The sequence below is a fragment of the Piliocolobus tephrosceles genome, chromosome 15 (genome assembly GCF_002776525.5).
Source record: "Piliocolobus tephrosceles isolate RC106 chromosome 15, ASM277652v3, whole genome shotgun sequence".
In the NCBI taxonomy this organism is placed as follows: domain Eukaryota; kingdom Metazoa; phylum Chordata; class Mammalia; order Primates; family Cercopithecidae; genus Piliocolobus; species Piliocolobus tephrosceles.
In genome coordinates, this window is record NC_045448.1 from 33304208 (window position 1) to 33322426 (window position 18219).

Sequence of the window (18219 nt, forward strand, 5' to 3'; positions counted from 1 at the left end):
CTACTGTATATCCCAAGAGTTGTACTAAGTTCTGGGATATATTGAGAGGATGACCCCTTCCTTTTGGTACTTACTGTGTGGTGGGGGAGACTGACATGCACTCAAATATCTCATAGATAAATACAAACTCACAGATGAGACAAGCACTAGAAAGGAGGGTTCTATGATGCTGTGAGAGCAAATGATAGAATGAGCTGCCCTTAGGAAAATTCTTGAGTTGAGGTTCAGCTGATGAGGGGGTGGGAGGGAGAACATTTCAGGCACAGTAAACAGCATATGCCAGGGGTTCGTGGAAGAAGAAGAGAGCAGAAGACCAGTGTAGCTGAAGGCCAGAGAACACGGGAAGATTTGCTACAAGATGAGATGACAGACCATTGAATAATTTAAAGCCCTCTTAGTCCTGTTAAAACTGGTGGTCTTCATTCTCATAGCCCTGGGAAGACATTTAGGTGTTTTAATGGAGGTGCAGAAGCACTGTCAGTTTTAAAGCTTTAGTCTCATCACCAAGCAACATCAGCTCAGACTCTGTAGCTGGTACGGAGAGCTCCGTGTCCTGAGCCCCTAGGCCCAGCCCCAACCCAAGAGTCTTCTGCTGATGGAGTTGTGAGATGTAGATCTTTGAAGAAAAGATTTTTATTCATTAGTTGTTTATTTGATAACCAATTGTTTATGTAACTGGTGCTGGCCAGAAAGTATTAATACGTAGGGTTTCAGTTTTCTCATTTGGCGTAAACTTCATAGTTGCCTATCAGGGTTCCATATATGTTCTCATTTTCACATCCTGATAAATAATCCAGGAGCAGAGCCTGAAGTCTACCTTAAATAACTACAATTGATACTGGTAGTATAAACACAGCCCTGATTCATGAATTTATTAGTGGAATGTGACTGACCAAATTGGCAAGTGATTGTTCTTCAATATAAATAATACTAAATGAATTATTGTACCTACATCTGCGCATGTATATATATAAACTTTAGTGACAGAAGCATAGCACTTCATTTAAAACTAATTGTACTTTTGTCAAACAGATGAGTAGAATCATAAGCAGAAATATTAGATCACTGCATTTCTCAATTCAGCCAAAGTCCCACATATAGCCCCCTGTTTTGTTTTTGCATTGCTGAGGTCATGTATTTCCTATTGTTAAATGGAGGCAGTGTCCTTTATCTTTCTGCTTTGGGTAAAATTTTAGGCTCTGCATAATCTGCAGATGAAGCCACTCCCCCAAGATTTAATTGCAGTTCCATCCATTGTTCATATTGGACTTGCAGCTCTTCTAAATTTCTCCTGAGGGCCTTTGCAGGTTATGCTGAAATAGATTTTCCATCTTAATTTTTTATAGTAGTAGAGCTTTCAAATGTTGAGAAGTTGACTGTGACAAAAAGCAGATATTGCAGCATGCCTTTCTACTTACATTGAGCCAATGGGTGGGTTGGATTTTTCTGCTAAACCCTGACCATGTTAATGACTGCGCAGCCCTAGCTTTGTACTTCTGGTACTCTAACATACCTTTCAGAAGGTGCAGTCTTGTCTTAAGCCTACTTTTGAGTTAAGCTCAACACTAACATAACTTGATATATATTCATTCATTTAACAAATACTGAGTGTCTACCATGTGCCAGGTATTTTTCCAGAATACTGGGAACTGAGAGTGACTAAAATAGCTGGGCGCAGTGGCTCATGACTGTAATCCCAGCACTTTGGGAGGCCGAGGCGGGGCAGATCATGAGGTCAAGAGATCGAGACCATCTTGGCCAACATGGTGAAACCTCGTCTCTACTAAAAGTACAAAAATTAGCTGGGCATGGTAGCATGCACCTATAGTCCCAGCTACTCAAGAGGCTGAGGCAGGAGAATCACTTGAACCTGGGAGGCAGAGGTTGCAGTGAGCTGAGATCGCGCCACTGCACTCCAGCATGGTGACAGAGCAAGACTCCATCTCAAAAAAAAAAAAAAAAAAAAGAGAGTAAATAAAAAAAAGGTTCTACCTTCATTTTAGTTATACTCTGGTGCTTACATTGTGCTTACAAATAAACACAAGCAAGTACAATATATGGGATGTCAGATGTGATGCATGACGTGAAGGAAAGTAGAGAAAAAGATTCGGAGTCTTTAGAGATCCCATGGTGGTCAGGATAGTCAAATACTAAGTTATTAACATGCTGTTCCTGGCTAGTCATTTGTTTTGTCTCTAACTGTTAACCTGTGATTATATCCTCTTAGTTCTGATATTTTATTATATATCGGTGAAATTTTTTGCCCCAATTTTTAATGACAAGTCTCTGTGATAACATTAAAGACTCTTTAAAAATTTCCTGTAATCACACCATTTTGGTGAAAAATCCTACATTTGGCGTTTGTTAGTTGCCATCTGTAGAGATGATGTCTATCTCACAGGGCTGCGATGTGTTCCGTAAATCTTAGTATCTTTTTTCCTACACTCTCCTCTCACTGAGTACATGTTTTTACATTGTTATAATCAAACATGTACAATGTTTTATATAACATTTCTTAAATTTGGCATTACGCCTATAGTTTTTTTCTAAACTCGTCTATCTTCATGTTGATTTGCCTCTTTTTCTATTGAATGACTTCATTAAGCATTACTATTCAACCCCTATATTCTGCAGGGATTTTATACCAGTTAGACTTTCTGCTTCTTTCACAGACTAAATGATGAACTTGGTGAAACCATTAATGGCCTCTTTGTATTCATGCCATGTAAGCTGGATCTTACTGATTGATGCTTCTCTTGATTTATAAATTAGAGCAGAAATTGTTTTGGGCAGAAATAGGCAAAATGTTAGCAGGTGTTGTCTGAGGGACTACATTTTTCCCCTAGTGCTTAGCTCAGGTCATACAATCCCTCATCCTCAATAGTTTATTATCCCCTTCAAATATCTATCATTTCAGACTCTACCTAACACACATCATCCCTAATGCTTTTTGGCAACTCTTGTTGGCTCTTCTGTTAATGTAGCTTCTTCTTTCAAGTCGTGGATTTCATTCTTCTCTTGAGAGTCACGTTCGTCCTTCAGCACTGTATTCCTTGGACCTGACATTCAGCCTGGAGTTTCTGCCCACGCAATCCCCACCTTTAATGACTATTTCGTCACTCTGGGTTCTGGCCAGTTCCAAATGGCTGTTTCAACCAGGTCCTTTCTTAAGGGAAGCCAGCCTGTCAGGTACTCAATTTACAGGTTCTTCTTGACTTGTGGAGAGCTGGCCTGTTTCAAACCCGATGAGAGCCATCCCCCAAGGAAACTCTCTAATATTTAATTATTTAAAGATACATTTGATACTGCTAATGTAGAGATCTTAGTTCCCTGAATTTAGAGAGAGTTTGGGCTGCATGACCTCTCTGAAGCTTAGTTTTATTATCTGTAAAATGGGGTTGAAATACTTACTTTTTAAGGTTTATTGCCAGAATGAAATAAGCAATATGAAGCACTTAGTAGGCATCTGACAGACACATAGTGGAACCCTGACCATGCTGCAACCCTTCTTCCCCCAACTATTACTCTCCTCTGTACTGCTCTCAAACATAAGAGGTGCAGTAATAACTGATACTTGGTAAAGTAAATTATCACATTCTTTTTTTTTTTTTTTTTTTTTTTTTTTTTTTTTGAGATGGAGTCTTTTTCTTGTCGCCCAGGCTGGAGTGCAATGGCGTGATCTCAGCTCACTGCAACCTCCGCCTCCAGGGTTCAAGCAATTCTCCTGCCTCAACCTCCCAAGTAGCTGGGATTACAGGTGCCTGCCATCACGCTTGGCTAACTTTTGTATTTTTAGTAGAGATGGGGTTTCACCATGTTGGTCAGGCTAGCCTCGAACTCCTGACCTCAGGAGATCCACCCACCTCAGCCTCCCAAAGTGCTCGGATTACAGGCATAAGCCACTGTGCCCGGGTCACATTCTTCTATATAACTATATTCTCTTTGGCTTTTTGGAGCTCATGTCATGTAGTTTTTTAATTCTTCCTATGTCATTGGAGCATTCTCTTTTTTTTTTTTTTTTTTTTTTTTTTTTTTTTGAGACGGAGTCTCCCTCTGTCACCCAGGCTGGAGTGCAATGACATGATCTCGGCTCACTGCAGCCTCAGCTTCCCGGGTTCAAGTGATTCTCCTGCCTCAGCCTCCTGAGTAGCTGGAATTACAGGCACGTGCCATCACGCCTAGCTAATTTTTGTATTTTTAGTAGAGATGGGGTTTCACCATGTTGGTCAGGCTGTTCTTGAACTCCTGACCTTGTGATCCACCTGCCTTGGCCTCCCAAAGTGCTGGGATTACAGGTGTGAGCCACCGCTCCTGGCCTTTTGGAGCATTCTCTTATGAATGTAAATAATTTTGCGGTTTCTATTTGATATCTCCCATCCAGATACTAACTGGACCCACCCTGCCTAGCTTCCAAGGTCAGACTCGATCGGGCACGTTCAGGGTCATATGTCTGTTGACTCCTTCCAACTTCTTAGTGTTCTTACTTAACTGGAATATACTTCTTGGGAGCCATGATACTTCTCTGTAGGGTCATTAGTGATTTGTAACAAATGTTTAGGCATCTATAATAATGCTGCTGTTTCCATTCCTGTACTTTATTGTCTCTGCTCACCTTCACAAGGCAGAATATGCCACCTATTGAATATATGCAGCTAGCCTTTTGGGGGTTTATTATTTGTAGTTCAGTTTGTGATAGATCTTGTGACCTGGTTACACAAATTTCTAAGATTTTGCCAGTGTAATCTTTCTTTTTTAATCTCTGATTAAGTTGAGAATGACTTTCTGACTCCCATTTAAGCTCTCTGAATGTGGGTCTTGGTTATTTGAAGAATTTAGTATAATTCAATCTGCTTGGCAACTGATTAACTACAGTCTTAACCAAGACCTGGCACAGAGAACTTGAAGAATAAACTTGGACAGAAAACATGGATAACTCATTGTTCTAGAAGTTCTTTTCACACTAGGATTTATTTTCAGATTTGAAGATTCAGTGTTAACTTTCATGGCTTATATGAATATTCATAGACTAAGCTGAAATTGAAGACTTGATACAGCAGGTATTTGTTTTATAGAAGATTGCAACTGAGTACAGCATGTACCTTTTTCATATTTCATGTGCAAACATTAGCCTTATCCCTAAATTGTTATATGCTAAAGGATGCTTCTGATCAGTCACTGAGCTATTTATTGAGCTGTTGTCTACATATCTATATGCCAGAGAAGATTTGCAATTATAAAAATAACAACAAAAAACAAACTTTTGAAACCAGGGAGCATGGTTTGTGGGAACATTAATTATTGTAACAAAATCCTTCTCATTATATATTTTTTAAGGTTTTGACATGATGGCATCATTTGATCCTCACGGTAGTCATCTCTGTAGTACAAGTGTGAAATTGGAAGTAAGCCCAAACAAGTGAATGGGCTTACTAAAGGTTATAGGTAATAAATATCAGAACCAGGATGTGATCCTCAATCTTTTATCTCTAAATCCAGTGTTTTGTTCTGTATAATGTCTCATGTACCCTTCGTGTACACATAAGAAAACTAAAGAACAAAACAATATAACAAAGACAATAAGGAAAATAAAAGAGCATAGAAAGGAGAAAGCCACATGGGCTGGAATCATCCCTTGCAAGCAGCAATAACAATGGCTCGGGGATTCTAGAGTTTGAGATGGCAAGTCTGCACCATACGTAGCGGCAGTTGAGTTCTGCTGAAAGATAAAATGTTCCTTTGGAGAGGTGAGGTAGGGAGCCAATAATATGGTGGGATTAGTGATTGGAGTTTTCTGAGATCATCCTTGGCTCTTTATGTAGGATGTACACAGCATTCATTGGTTCTTCTCCAGTTCTGAAAAGCAGTGTTACATGATTCTTCGAGGATTATGTAACAAATGTTTGTCAGCAGCTCTGCTGCTACTACCACATATTTTAACTTCATCAAAATTGACAGAGGGGGTGTGAGATTCTGAGGATCTCCTATACCTCAAGTGCAGTTGAGGTGGTTTCATCACACTGACCGGACCAACATCTGTCTCTCATTTTACCATGCTTGCTTTTCTGCCAAATATGTTCTCCCATCTTCTTTAGTATAAAAGATGATGTGTGAAGAATAGTTGAGGAATCACTGGAGTAATGGACACATTTGGGGTAGGGGGTAATCCTGTGTTTTCATGTAGCTATAGTGCTAGAGTAAGATGCTTTATCCCTATCTCAAGTGGTTCTCACTCTCTGAAGCCTGTATTGGTGATTAAGGAACAAACTGAGTTTGGATAGCCTTAGAGAAATAATTGGCTATGTTGACATATTCATCTCTTTGAAAGTACAGAAAGTAATACAGGTAAATTATTGCTCTGGGACAAATTCTAGCCAACCCCAAACAGCTGCTACATGAAATGTAAGTGAGCAAAGGCTGGAGAGAACATGACTGGGTGACATCTGAATACCCTCTGTACATGGTGTGTTATGCCCACCAGGGAGGGGCTTGAGACAGTCTGGTATGTTCCCAGGATATGAGGAAGGGAAATTTTTAAAAGTTTCTTCACCTAGATGAATTACACCCCAAGGCAATGAGACGATGAGCCAGGTGGGATTACTGGCCAGCTGGGAGTCATCTCTGTGAAATTGTGGAGAATTGACAGTTACCAGAGGATGCGGAGAGAGTAATGGTATCATTTCCCCCCAGAAAGAAAAGAAGCTGGAGGCCGGGCGCGGTGGCTCACGCCTGTAATCCCAGCACTTTGGGAGGCCGAGGCGGGCAGATCACAAGGTCAGGAGATCGAGACCATCTGGCTAACACGGTGAAACCCCCTCTCTAGTAAAAATACAAAAAATTAGCCGGGTGTGGTAGCGGGCCCCCGTAGTCCTAGCTACTCAGGAGGCTGAGGCAGGAGAATGGCGTGCACACGGGAGGTGGAGCTTGCAGCGAGCCGAGATGGTGCCACTGCACTCCAGCCTGGGCGACATAGCGAGACTCCATCTCAAAAAAAAAAAAAAAAAAATTGGGGTGTGGAGACAGGGGCTTGCTGTAGTGGCCAGACTGGTCTCAAACTCTTGTCCTCAAGCAGTCCTCCCAACTCAACCTCCTGAGTTTCTAGGATTACAGGCAAGAGCCACCACACCTGGCTAGAACCAATTTCTCTATCAACACGGTTTTTTATGATGTTTCCTAACAGATAAAGCACAAAGGCCTGTTGAACTCATGTATATGCGCTGGAAGAATTTGGGTAACATGAATATTCTGTAAGACCATATCTTAGACAAATTTTGAGCTCCACCATGAAAACCAGAGGCATAATCACCTCCCTCTGCTGCGGGGATAAGGCAACCATGGGGTGGGTGGCGGGATGGGTAAGGACCACCCGCTTCCTTCATAACCCATTTTGTGTTGCTATAACAGAACACCTTGAGACTAGGTCATTTATGAAGAAGAGAAATTTATTTGTTTAGCCCATGGTTCTGGAGACTGGCAAATTCAAGATCAGTTGGCCACTTCTGGTGAGGGCCTTATACTGCATCTTAATATGCTCAGAAAGTGGGAGGTGAAGCAAGCGCATGCAAAGAGAGCAAAACACAGAGGCAACCTCACTTTATAACAATCCACTCTCTTGGGAACGATTTCATTCCCACGAGAACTAACCCGGTCTTGAGAGAAAGACATTCATCTATCTTAATGAACTAATCAACCCTTAAAAGCACCACTTCCCTATGCCGCCACCTTGACAACCAAGCCTCAACATGAGTTTTAGCAGGGACAAACCATTTTCAAAGCATAGCACTTCTTATGGCATTGATGGGAGATCTTCCAAGGGTTGGAGGCTAGAACGGTGGGGGCCAAGCCTTCTGCTGTCATTACACCCAGGGCCCCACAGGTTTGTGTCCTGGACTAAACTGAAGAACACTGAAAGCCATTGAAGGTTTTTAAAGTAGAGGAGCCAACACCATTTATCAGATTTGTATTTTAGAAAAAGGTTTATTCTGTCTGCAAGCTGGATAATGGATGAGAGAAGCCAAGTCTTAGAAAAACAAATTAAAAGACTATGGCAGTAACTCAGGTGAGAAAGAATGAAAGTAGGTGATTTGAGAGAGATTTGAAAGGCAGATTGGTGTTCCTGGGCAATAAACAATGAGAGGAAAGAGGAAGAGTAAAAGTAAGGACTCTAGAAGGTGTAACTCCCAGGTTTCCGACTTGAGCATTTGAGTAGATAATGGTACTAGATATTGGTATGGAAAATAACATAAAGAAAAGACAGGGGAGGGGTCAGTTTTGGCCATAAAGACTCAGAGGTACCTGGAGGACATCAAGGTGATGTCCAGTACACTGACCAGCTGGATGCATGGTTCGGCAGTTTAGGAGAGAAATCTGGGCTAACGACACAATGCTGAATTAATTTTACACCATTTGCATCCTCCAAGTGGTTTTATGTGTGGCTGCTCTCTGGAGACCTTCCTTCTTTGTAGAGATTCTTCAGTGATATTTTACTGTCTTGCTGTTTTTTCAGGAGCATAGTTTCATTAAGGTCATGTACTTTTCATTCAAATTGTTCTATCTACGGTGATTGGCTTGACAGAATTCTGGTTCCATGCAATTATGTCTACAATAAGTAAAAGAAAGAATAAACACATCAGGCTACCCTAGATATTTCAAGGCATTCTGCTTCATCATTAATCATGAGTAGCCTAGAAAAATAGAAGTTTTATAAGTGTCTCCTAAATGGTAATCTGCACTGTCTGTTGATTTACTTTACCTAGAGAAAGTATGGTCTTAGAAATTGATTTTGCTGTTACATTCTACAGCCTTATAAATCACTTTCCCTGGTGCATGAATAATTAAAGAGAGCAATCCATACATTTCTGAACTTGCTAACATTTTTGAAACAAAACCAGATACTAAACATGACATTTTCCTGTTGCTGTCTGGAATTGCTATGCCTGGTGTCTAGGCTCATTCCCATTATTTACTTTGGCTCCAATACTTGGCTGCTTCTCTCAAGTTGTTTGCCTTCAGTGTTTACAGAAGTGGATTCCCACAACCAAGGAAAGGGTGGTTAATGAGTCAGTCTGGAAGTGCTATTTTTGTTGTCAGTGGACTAGAGTCAGTTCACCATAATTAGTGATATTTTGTGAAAGCAACACAGAGCACCTAGGCGGTGCCATTTCCTTGGCTCTTCTCAATATGCGCAGGGAACACACCCAGGTGCACTCTCACAGATATGTTTGCCATGTTTTAGTACAACTCCATTTCTGAATTCCATTGTAAGAAAGAATCCAGTCTTAATGCAATGCAAATGCATGCAATCTAGACTCTGGATTGCTGAAGATTAGGTTTGTATTGTCAGTGTGCTTGTGACTGCCTTAAGAGGGTAGAAAACTTTACTGCTTTCGTGGTGTAGTAAGCACTGAAAAGTGAAATGGATGCTGTCACGTGTCTTTTCCTCCTCATTTGCCTGCCTTATGTTTAAGATGCTTTGATTATGTTATAGACCCCTATAAGATTAAGCCTAAATTGTGATGTTGTATGTATGGTTTTGTCATTTTGTGATTCAAGTTTTTCCTCTTTAAGTTTTTGCTTGTTGATACCTCCCTAGTGTCTGTCACTGTGACATACAGTGGACCTACCCAGGCCCATTCAAATGGAGCACAGAACTTACATATTTATTTTTGAAAAATAGTTATATATAGTAGGAACTTAATATTTTTTAATGAAATAAATTTTAGATGATTTTCAGTATAAATGCTGTGTTAGCAAATAATAAAAACAAACCCCAACTCATGCATTCTGTCTTTCTTTAACTGTTTCTATCACTAGATTTAACTTTGCCTGTGACAGAAACTTACAGTCAGGTTAAAAGGATAGGCTTGGGTTCAAATCTTAGAATCACCCTTTTCTATGTGGTCTTGGGCTGGTTCCTGAACTTCTCTAAGCTTCACTTCCTTCCTCCATAAAATTGTTGGTCCATATGGATTTTGTTCAAGTTAAATGAGATGGTGTATGTAAAGCTTTTAATGCCCACATGTAGCAAGTGCTTGATAAAGATTAGGTGCTATTATTATCTACCTCTTCAGCCTGTACCCTACCTTCAGACTGCCCAGTAGGCTTGTATTTGTCCCTTAGCTTACTTGGTTTTTATCATATGAATTCACTGCCATTTTAGAGCTTTTTATTAGACTCTTTTTCACCTTTCTGTTAAAACTTCCCTGTGATTTCTCTGGGTCATGAGTCATATCTTTTGCTTTCGTGAACTCTCCCATCCTATTGAATTCATCAGTTTCCAAAATAGACCTCAACCCATCTTTGGTTCTTTGGAAAATTCTTTCTTGTAGAGACGTTGCACTAAATCTCCCCTCTCTTCCTTCCTCCCCCCCACAACAAGCCGTCTTTACTTCTTGAATTCACTCATAGAGCATATTTGGTTCTGAGTTACTTTCAGAAGGTAAGTTAAAGTATAGAACCGTCATCCATTTAGCTCACAACAAACTGCTTTTTCTCCTTTGGGCTAATTTGAAAGTTTATCTTTAAGAATCTGCCTGGTCTTCTGAAGGTCTACTGTTTCCATTTCTAACCAAATTTAACTTTATCCATGTTTTCTTTTTCTTCTTTTTTTGTTCTTTCCATTACGCAACATTCTTCAAGATGTGGACGAGTGCCTGGAACCAAACGTCTGCACAAATGGTGATTGTTCCAACCTTGAAGGCTCCTACATGTGTTCATGCCACAAAGGCTATACCCGGACTCCGGACCACAAGCACTGTAAAGGTAAATACTGCCATCAAGTTTCCCATTTTTATTTAAACTTCATTTAAAGATAGATTAGCGCAATTAGCCTTAGAAAAAGGAACCCTGCTACCTGTGTTTATTTTGACCGAGGGACTCAGAGCACATATTGGTTGGCTTGGCTGAAAGTGGCTCCTGGCTGTGGTTAAATACAGAGCATATCTATTTACATGAAGGGAAACAATGTATTTTTGCAGAGTGTCTGTAAGCCACAGATCTGTTCATCTAAATTTTTTTTCTCATTATAAAAGCAAAACACACAGTTGCACAACTCTGTGAATACATTAAAAACCGTTGAATTGTACATTTTAAACAGAATTGTATAGCATGTGAATTATTTCTGAATAAAGTTGATATTGAAGAAACCAATATATACTCATTTGAGAAAATTTAGCAAATAGAAACAGTAAGAATCTCACATAATCTCATTAATGAATATTCATATTTCATGGATATTGTAAAAAAAGATGTTGTTCTATGTAGAATTTTATATCTTGCTTTTTGCCACTTAATAGTATACCTCCCATAAGCATTTTACATTCCATTCATAACTTTTTTTCAAATGTTATTTTTAGAGGCTGTACAATATTCTAGTATATTGCCATATCACAATTTTCAACTTCTCATTAGTGAGCAAAACTGGTACAGGTCTCTCTCTCTCTTTTTTTTTTTTTTTTTTTTTTTGAGCTAAAGTCTCACTCTGTTGCCCAGGCTGGAGTGCAGTGGCACGATCTTGGCTCACTGCAACCTCCACCTCCCAAGTTCAAGTGATTCTCCTGCCTCAGCCTCCCGAGTAGCTGGGATTACAGGCACCGACCACCACGCCTGACTAATTTTTGTTTATTTGTTTGTTTCTTTGTTTTTGGTGTTTTTTTGAGACGCAGTCTTGCTCTCTCCCCCAGGCTGGAGTGCTGTGGCGCGATCTCGACTCACTACAATCTCCGCCTCCTGAGTTCTAGCGATTCTCCTGCCTCAGCCTCCTGAGTAGCTGGGATTACAGGTGCCTCCCACCATGCCCAGCTAATTTTTGTATTTTTAGTAGAGACGGGGTTTCACCATGTTAGGTAGGCTGGTCTTGAATACCTGACCTTGGGTGATCTGCCCACCTCGGCCTCCCAAATTGCTGAGATTACAGGCGTGAGCCACTGCACCCAGCCAGGTCTCTTTTGAAGATAAACTTTTGTCTGAACTTTAGAATTATTTCTTTATTCATAAAAGTGGAATTATGGTTATTGGGTGAAATGTTCTGTTTTTGTTTTTTTTATATACAGAGTCTCACTCTGTCACCCAGGCTGGAGTGCAGTGGTGCAATGTCGGCTCACTGCAACCTCCACCTCCCAGGTTCAAGCGATTCTCCTGCCTCAGCCTCCCGAGTAGCTGGGACTACAGGCTCCCGCCATCATGCCTGGCTAATTTTTGTATTTTTAGTAGAGACGAGGTTTCACCATATTGTCCAGGCTGGTCTCGAACTCCTGACCTTGTGATCTGCCCGCGTCAGCCTCCCAAAGTGCTGGGATTATAGGCGTGAGCCACCACGCCCAGCAAAAATGTTCTGAATTTTTTTACTATTTGGTTTTGTTTTTGTTTTTATAATTGGCATATAATAATTGTCCATATTGTACATATTTATAGGGTACAGAGTGATATTTTGATACATATATTGTATCATGGTCTTTTTACTATTTTTACAGGAGAACATTCTCATTTCAAATATATATTTATTTTAATTCTAAAAAGGTTTAATATTTGTTTTATATGCTCATTCCCTTTAGCAATTCTCTGAACACTTCTAATTTTTAAACATTTATTTTATATACTTATTTAACATTGATATTTCTTTTTAAAATTTCCATTAATATCATTTCTCATTTGTCAGGCTTTTTATTTTTTGAATCAATGTATATGAACTCTTTTTATATGTAATACATGTATAAATGTATGTACACATGGCCAGGCTTAGCACTTTGGGAGGCCCAAGGCAGGTGGATCACCTGAAGTCAGGAGTTCGAGACCAGCTTGGCCAACATGGCAAAACCCTGTCTCTACTAAAAATACAAAAATTAACCGGGCTTGGTGGCATGCGCCTGTAATCCCAGCTACTCAGGAGACTGAGGCACAAGAATCACTTGAACCCAAGAAGCAGAGGTTGCAGTGAGCTGAGATCATGCCACTGCACTCCATCCTGAGTGACAGAGCAAGACTCAAAATAGAGTCTCAATGATAATAATAAATGTATGTACGTTACATATACATTTTTGGTGGTACACTCTTGTAATTTCTCTAAGTCTTTCCTAATTTTTCTTTTTAAGATTTTTAAAAATTTTTTTCATATGGTCAGATCTGTGGATTTTTTTCTTTTCTGCTTACTTTTACATCTAAAAGTATGTCCTAGCAAAGGGCAAAAGAGAAAATAAGTAAAAATGTTCTTCTTAAGTGTCTTGATGTAAGTGAAGGATCTAGGGTGATAATTAATTTCTCACTATGGTAGGCACCCTGGTATCTTGTAAGAATTGAGGCCTCTTCCACTGGCAGTAGGGAACGTGCAGGCATCTGAATTTGATGCCTTGCTCCCATAATATAGCAGAGCAGTGGTGGATCTTGGCCACTTCTAATGGAACATCTAACGTAGGCACACCTCCATTTCTCCTGGTCCCTTCTCTTTTGGCTCACATTCACAGTTTCCTACTGACTTCTTAAGCCAGGCATCTCCTCAGACCAAATTAAATATGAGAAGCATCTGAAAGGTATTATTTCTTCCCCCATACACTGGATCAGTGGTGAATGAGGATCTCAAGCCTTAGGAGTCATGGTTCATCTTTGATTGCTATATCTAGTTTATTTTCATATCCTACCATTTTATCTTCTTTCATCCTAATGGGCCTAATTTTTTTCATCTGCTTTTTGATAAAAACTCTTGTAATCTGTCCTCCTCCTTCCGATTCCAAACTTAGTTGTCACAGTCGCATTCTTCAGCTAGCATTCTCTGACCCATCCAAATCAATGTCACAACTGCCCTGTGAAGATTCTGTGCTGATTTGGACCCAAGTACTTGTTCAAGATTATCCTGCCTTTCGTATTCATCTTCTTCCTCACTGCTTACCTGATGTGGCTCTTCCAGTGGTTCATGGTATGACCTTGGGTGAATAATCTCAGGTTTCCAGACATTGTGTCATCCCTAAAATTAGAGAATCAGACTTTCTAATGGGACGCTCAAAGTAGGCACATGTTGAATGAATGACTCATTACCACTGTCCTCGGCCATTGCCATCCCAGCTGAGCCTGGGAAAGATTGGTTGGGGAGACAAGACAACTAATGGCTATCTAATATCCAGGATTATATTATATATTAAAGTCTAGTATTTAGTTTTTTTTTAAGGCAGTATATCAGATCCTAGTCCTGATGCGTAGAAGCTGTGTGAGCTTGGATAAGTTATGATATCTTACTTCACTAAGCCTTACTTTTCTCATCTACAAATAAAAGGGAACAATAATGGTACCTGTTAGAGTTGATATGAGGATTGCATGAAGTAATATAGGGACAGAGATCACGTAGAGAGAATGAATTAATACAGGAGCAGAGCATGACGTGGTGGTGGTGGTGTTTGCTAAATTAGAGGCATAAACAAAGTTTTGTTAAAACCAAAAAGTGTGTGGCTAACTCTGTGTGCTTCTGGGAAAGCTTCACAAAGGTATTGCTATTTCAACTTGGTCTTGAAGTATTGAACACAAAGGGGAGCAAAAGTTGGCAGGCAGAGGAAGCAGCACATGCCAAAGCTTAGAGGTGAGAAAGGGCTATTACTTCCACTTGGCATTTAACCTTGCCCTCTACTGCCATTACAGCCTGGAATGCATTAACTCATTCTTCCCACTTGATCTCTGTCCCTGTATTATTTCATGCAATCCTCCTATCAGCTCTAGGAGGAAGCATTATTGTTCCCCCCACTCCTTTTTTTTTTCTTTTTTTTTTTTTTTTTTTTTTAGCAGATGAGAAAGCTCACACAGCTTCTACATGTCAGAGCTAGGATCTGATATCTGATATACTGCCTTATTTATTGAGATGGAGTCTCGCTGTGTCGCCCAGGCTGGAATGCAATGGTGCAGTCTCAGCTCACTGCAACCTCTGCCTCCCGGGTTCAGGTGATTCTCCTGCCTCAGCCTCCCGGGGTAGCTGGGACTACAGGCACGTGCCACCACACCTGGCTAATTTTTGTATTTTTAGTAGAGATGGGGTTTCACCATGTTAGCCAGGATAGTCTCCTGACCTTGTGATCTACCCACTTCAGCCTCCCAAAGTGCTGGGATTATAAGCATGAGCCACCGTGCCCGGCCCTGTCACTAAACTCGAGACTTTATTTAGATTTCACAAGTTTTTCCAATCACGTCCTCTTTCTGTTCCAGGATCCAGTCCGGGATACTACATTGCATTTACTTGTCTTGTCTCCCTAATGAATCTTTCCCTAGTTTTCGTGATCTTATCTGTCTTAAAGGGAATAGGCCAGAATCCTGTAGCTTTTCCCCACTCTGGATCCGTCTGATGTTTTTCTCATGATTAAACTGGGGTCATGGGTTTTTGGGAAGAAGAACACAGCGTTGAAAGGCGTTGAAAGGCTCTGATCATCACATAATGTCAGGTGTACATTCACATGTCAGGGGTGTGTGATATTCTTGGCACAAAAGAAAGAAGACATTTATCTGGCATGCGTATTTTATTAGAAAGCTTTCTTTTGGCTCAGAAATGTTATCCCTCATTAGAAAATAAAAATTTTTTTATCCCTAGAATCAATCCATCTTTGTTCCCTTTGGTCATTTTAAAGACCCAAAGATCACCTTGTTCGAGATAACTGTTGCCTCAAGTTATTCCAAGTGTATGTGTCATTACTTGTCATGAATTACTCCTGACATTCTTAGCAACATAAATGAGTCAGTTATGTAAGATGTCTGGCATACCCTGACAGTCCTTGGAATGGAGGGTCTATCTCTGCTGCAGACATCTTCACATGGGACTGCGTAATTTGTTGTCTTCTATGAGAAAGTCAAGAAGAGTCCAAAGCACTAAAAATGTTGTCAGATGTTATGTGAGAGATCCAGCCAGCTACAAGAGCTATTGTTGGTCTTCAGTTCGTGAACTGACATCCCAAGTATTTTATAGAATGTGCTAAAAGAAAATAGTGACGTAGGCTGATCTTTGCTGGCAGCCATTCCTAGAGCTTTCAGGAAGGGATAACCTGATACCTTGCTTATATCTGGATAAATTTAAAAAGTTAATGCCCCATTAGAGGTTAAGAAATGAAACTTTGCAGCCAGGCGTGGTGGCTAATGCCTGTAATCCCAACACTTTGGGAGACTGAGGCAGGCAAATCATGAGGTCAAGAGATCAAGACCATCCTGGCCAACATGGCGAAACCCTGTCTCCACTAAAAATACAAAAATTAGCTGGGCGCAGTGACTCACGCCTATAATCCCATCACTTTGGGAGAATGAGGCAGGTGGATCATGAGGTCAAGAGATCAAGACTATCCTGGTCAACAATGGTGAAACTCCCTCTCTACTAAAAATACAAAAATGAACTGGGCAGGAGGCTGAGGCAGGAGAATCGCTTGAATCTGGGAGGCAGAGGTTGCAGTGAGCTGAGATAGCACCACTGCACTCACTCCAGCTTGGTGACAGAGTGAGACTCCGTCTCAAAAAAAAAAAAAAAAAAAAAGAAATGAAACTTGGCTCAGGGTAAACAGGTAATTGTCAGTAATACTTGAGTGAAAGGCCTATACAGTTAATTGAGTTTTCCTGACAAACACTTTTAGATGCATTTTAAATAAGAAAATTTGAAGAAAACAACAGTCATACGTTGATCTATAGGACATTATTTTTTAAAACCCCCCCTTTTTTTTATTACTCTATTACTCCTTTTAGATTAGGGCTCCTTTCTCCCCCTGTGAGTACAGGGCTTATGTGTTTTGTATCTATTCCCTTCGGTAATCTTCACAACAAACCTGTCATGTAGGTGATGAAGATTGGTTGTACTTATCATGTTTTAATAATCATAGACTCTTACAAGTTGGCTAGCCGTTCTGCAGAACATTCTGAGCTTGTATTTGCACTGACAAGGCAAGACAGCATTATCTGCTTAGGTCAGACCAATATAATGGCCAAACAAAAACATCTGGAAAACTCTACTTTTACCAGGCGTGTTCAAATTATTGATGAAGCCAGTCCTTTACTTCAGTTGTATAACTTCGCATACATGACATTTTCTAGGACACTTATTAAGAATTATATTCTTTCTCAGTTAGTGGTTTTATCTTCAGTCAAAGCATGTTTAAAAATCCTCACTTATCACTTTCTCCTTTGGTATTCAGCAGTCATCATAATACTACCATTTCTCTTGGCTTTCCTTGTTACTTTGAAAATGAGCCAGAGTTCTTTATACAACTATTCGGCCTTATAGTTCAACTTCTAGATAAAGTAGAACTATCTGTTTCCTTCCGTAACTGCTTATGTTTTTGGTTTTGTTTTTCAAATTCCTGGTAGAGTATTACTTCTGACTTCTTCCATGAAACTAAACAGGTCTACAAATTGTCTAAGCGTCGTTATATTGTATCAGGTTCTGCCTTCTGTTTGCAGCTCTAAAATATTTCATGTTGTAGTCGAAGACATTGACGGTGAGGAGTATGATTATTATAAGTAGCTTACTGATTTACTGTCTATTTGCAGTTACTTCTATTCTATAGTTCAGTGTCCTGAGGTTGATACAACAGCGTAGGTGGAGTGATGCATACTAACGTGTGTAGTGCTGGACATAAGTACTACTATTATTTTTGTAACACTAACCCCAGAATGCATTGCAGGGAGCACTGCATTCTCCTGGGTAGTCTCTTTTTCAGAAAAATTGCCATTGTTGTGTTTGCAGATATTGATGAATGTCAGCAAGGGAATCTATGCATAAACGGGCAGTGCAAAAATACCGAGGGCTCCTTCAGGTGCACCTGTGGGCAGGGGTACCAGCTGTCGGCAGCTAAAGACCAGTGTGAAGGTAAGAGTGTAGTAACATGAACTACTGAAACTTCAGCTTAAAGCACCTGATCTGAAAAAAATGTACCCTCAATCAAATGAGGGTACCTTTTAAAAATTACCTAGATAATTGCATTATAGTGCCAGAAAGCCAGGGTCTTAAACATAAGTTAGGAAAGTCGATAAAACAAGATGGAAGACCATTAAATTTGAAAACCTATGGCATTAGCTATCAATGGCTAGGCATTAGTATTAGGAAGAAAAATTATTGCTCTCTGTGTAATTCTTTACTGCAGAAGGTAATTTCCATTTAAACACGTAAATTAATTTAAAGGTTTTATATGCTTGGATTTCAGCAATTAGAAAGTCATTACTTCGGGCTGCTTTATGCTGTGGAATGTTAATAACCTTAATTTTTTGTATTTAGTGTTGAAA

The 18219-nt window shown here is 40.0% G+C and overlaps 1 protein-coding gene across 4 annotated transcripts in view; it reads left to right on the forward strand.

Moving 5' to 3' along the window:
* Nucleotides 1-18219, forward strand: part of LTBP1 (latent transforming growth factor beta binding protein 1) — a 455184-nt gene that overhangs the window by 334737 nt on the left and 102228 nt on the right. For all 4 annotated transcript variants that reach the window (XM_023216379.2, XM_023216380.1, XM_023216381.1 and 1 more), the window contains 2 exons: nt 10636-10758; nt 17684-17806. In XM_023216379.2, the coding sequence (XP_023072147.1) occupies nt 10636-10758; nt 17684-17806 (246 nt within the window). The remainder of the gene's footprint in view (nt 1-10635; nt 10759-17683; nt 17807-18219) is intronic.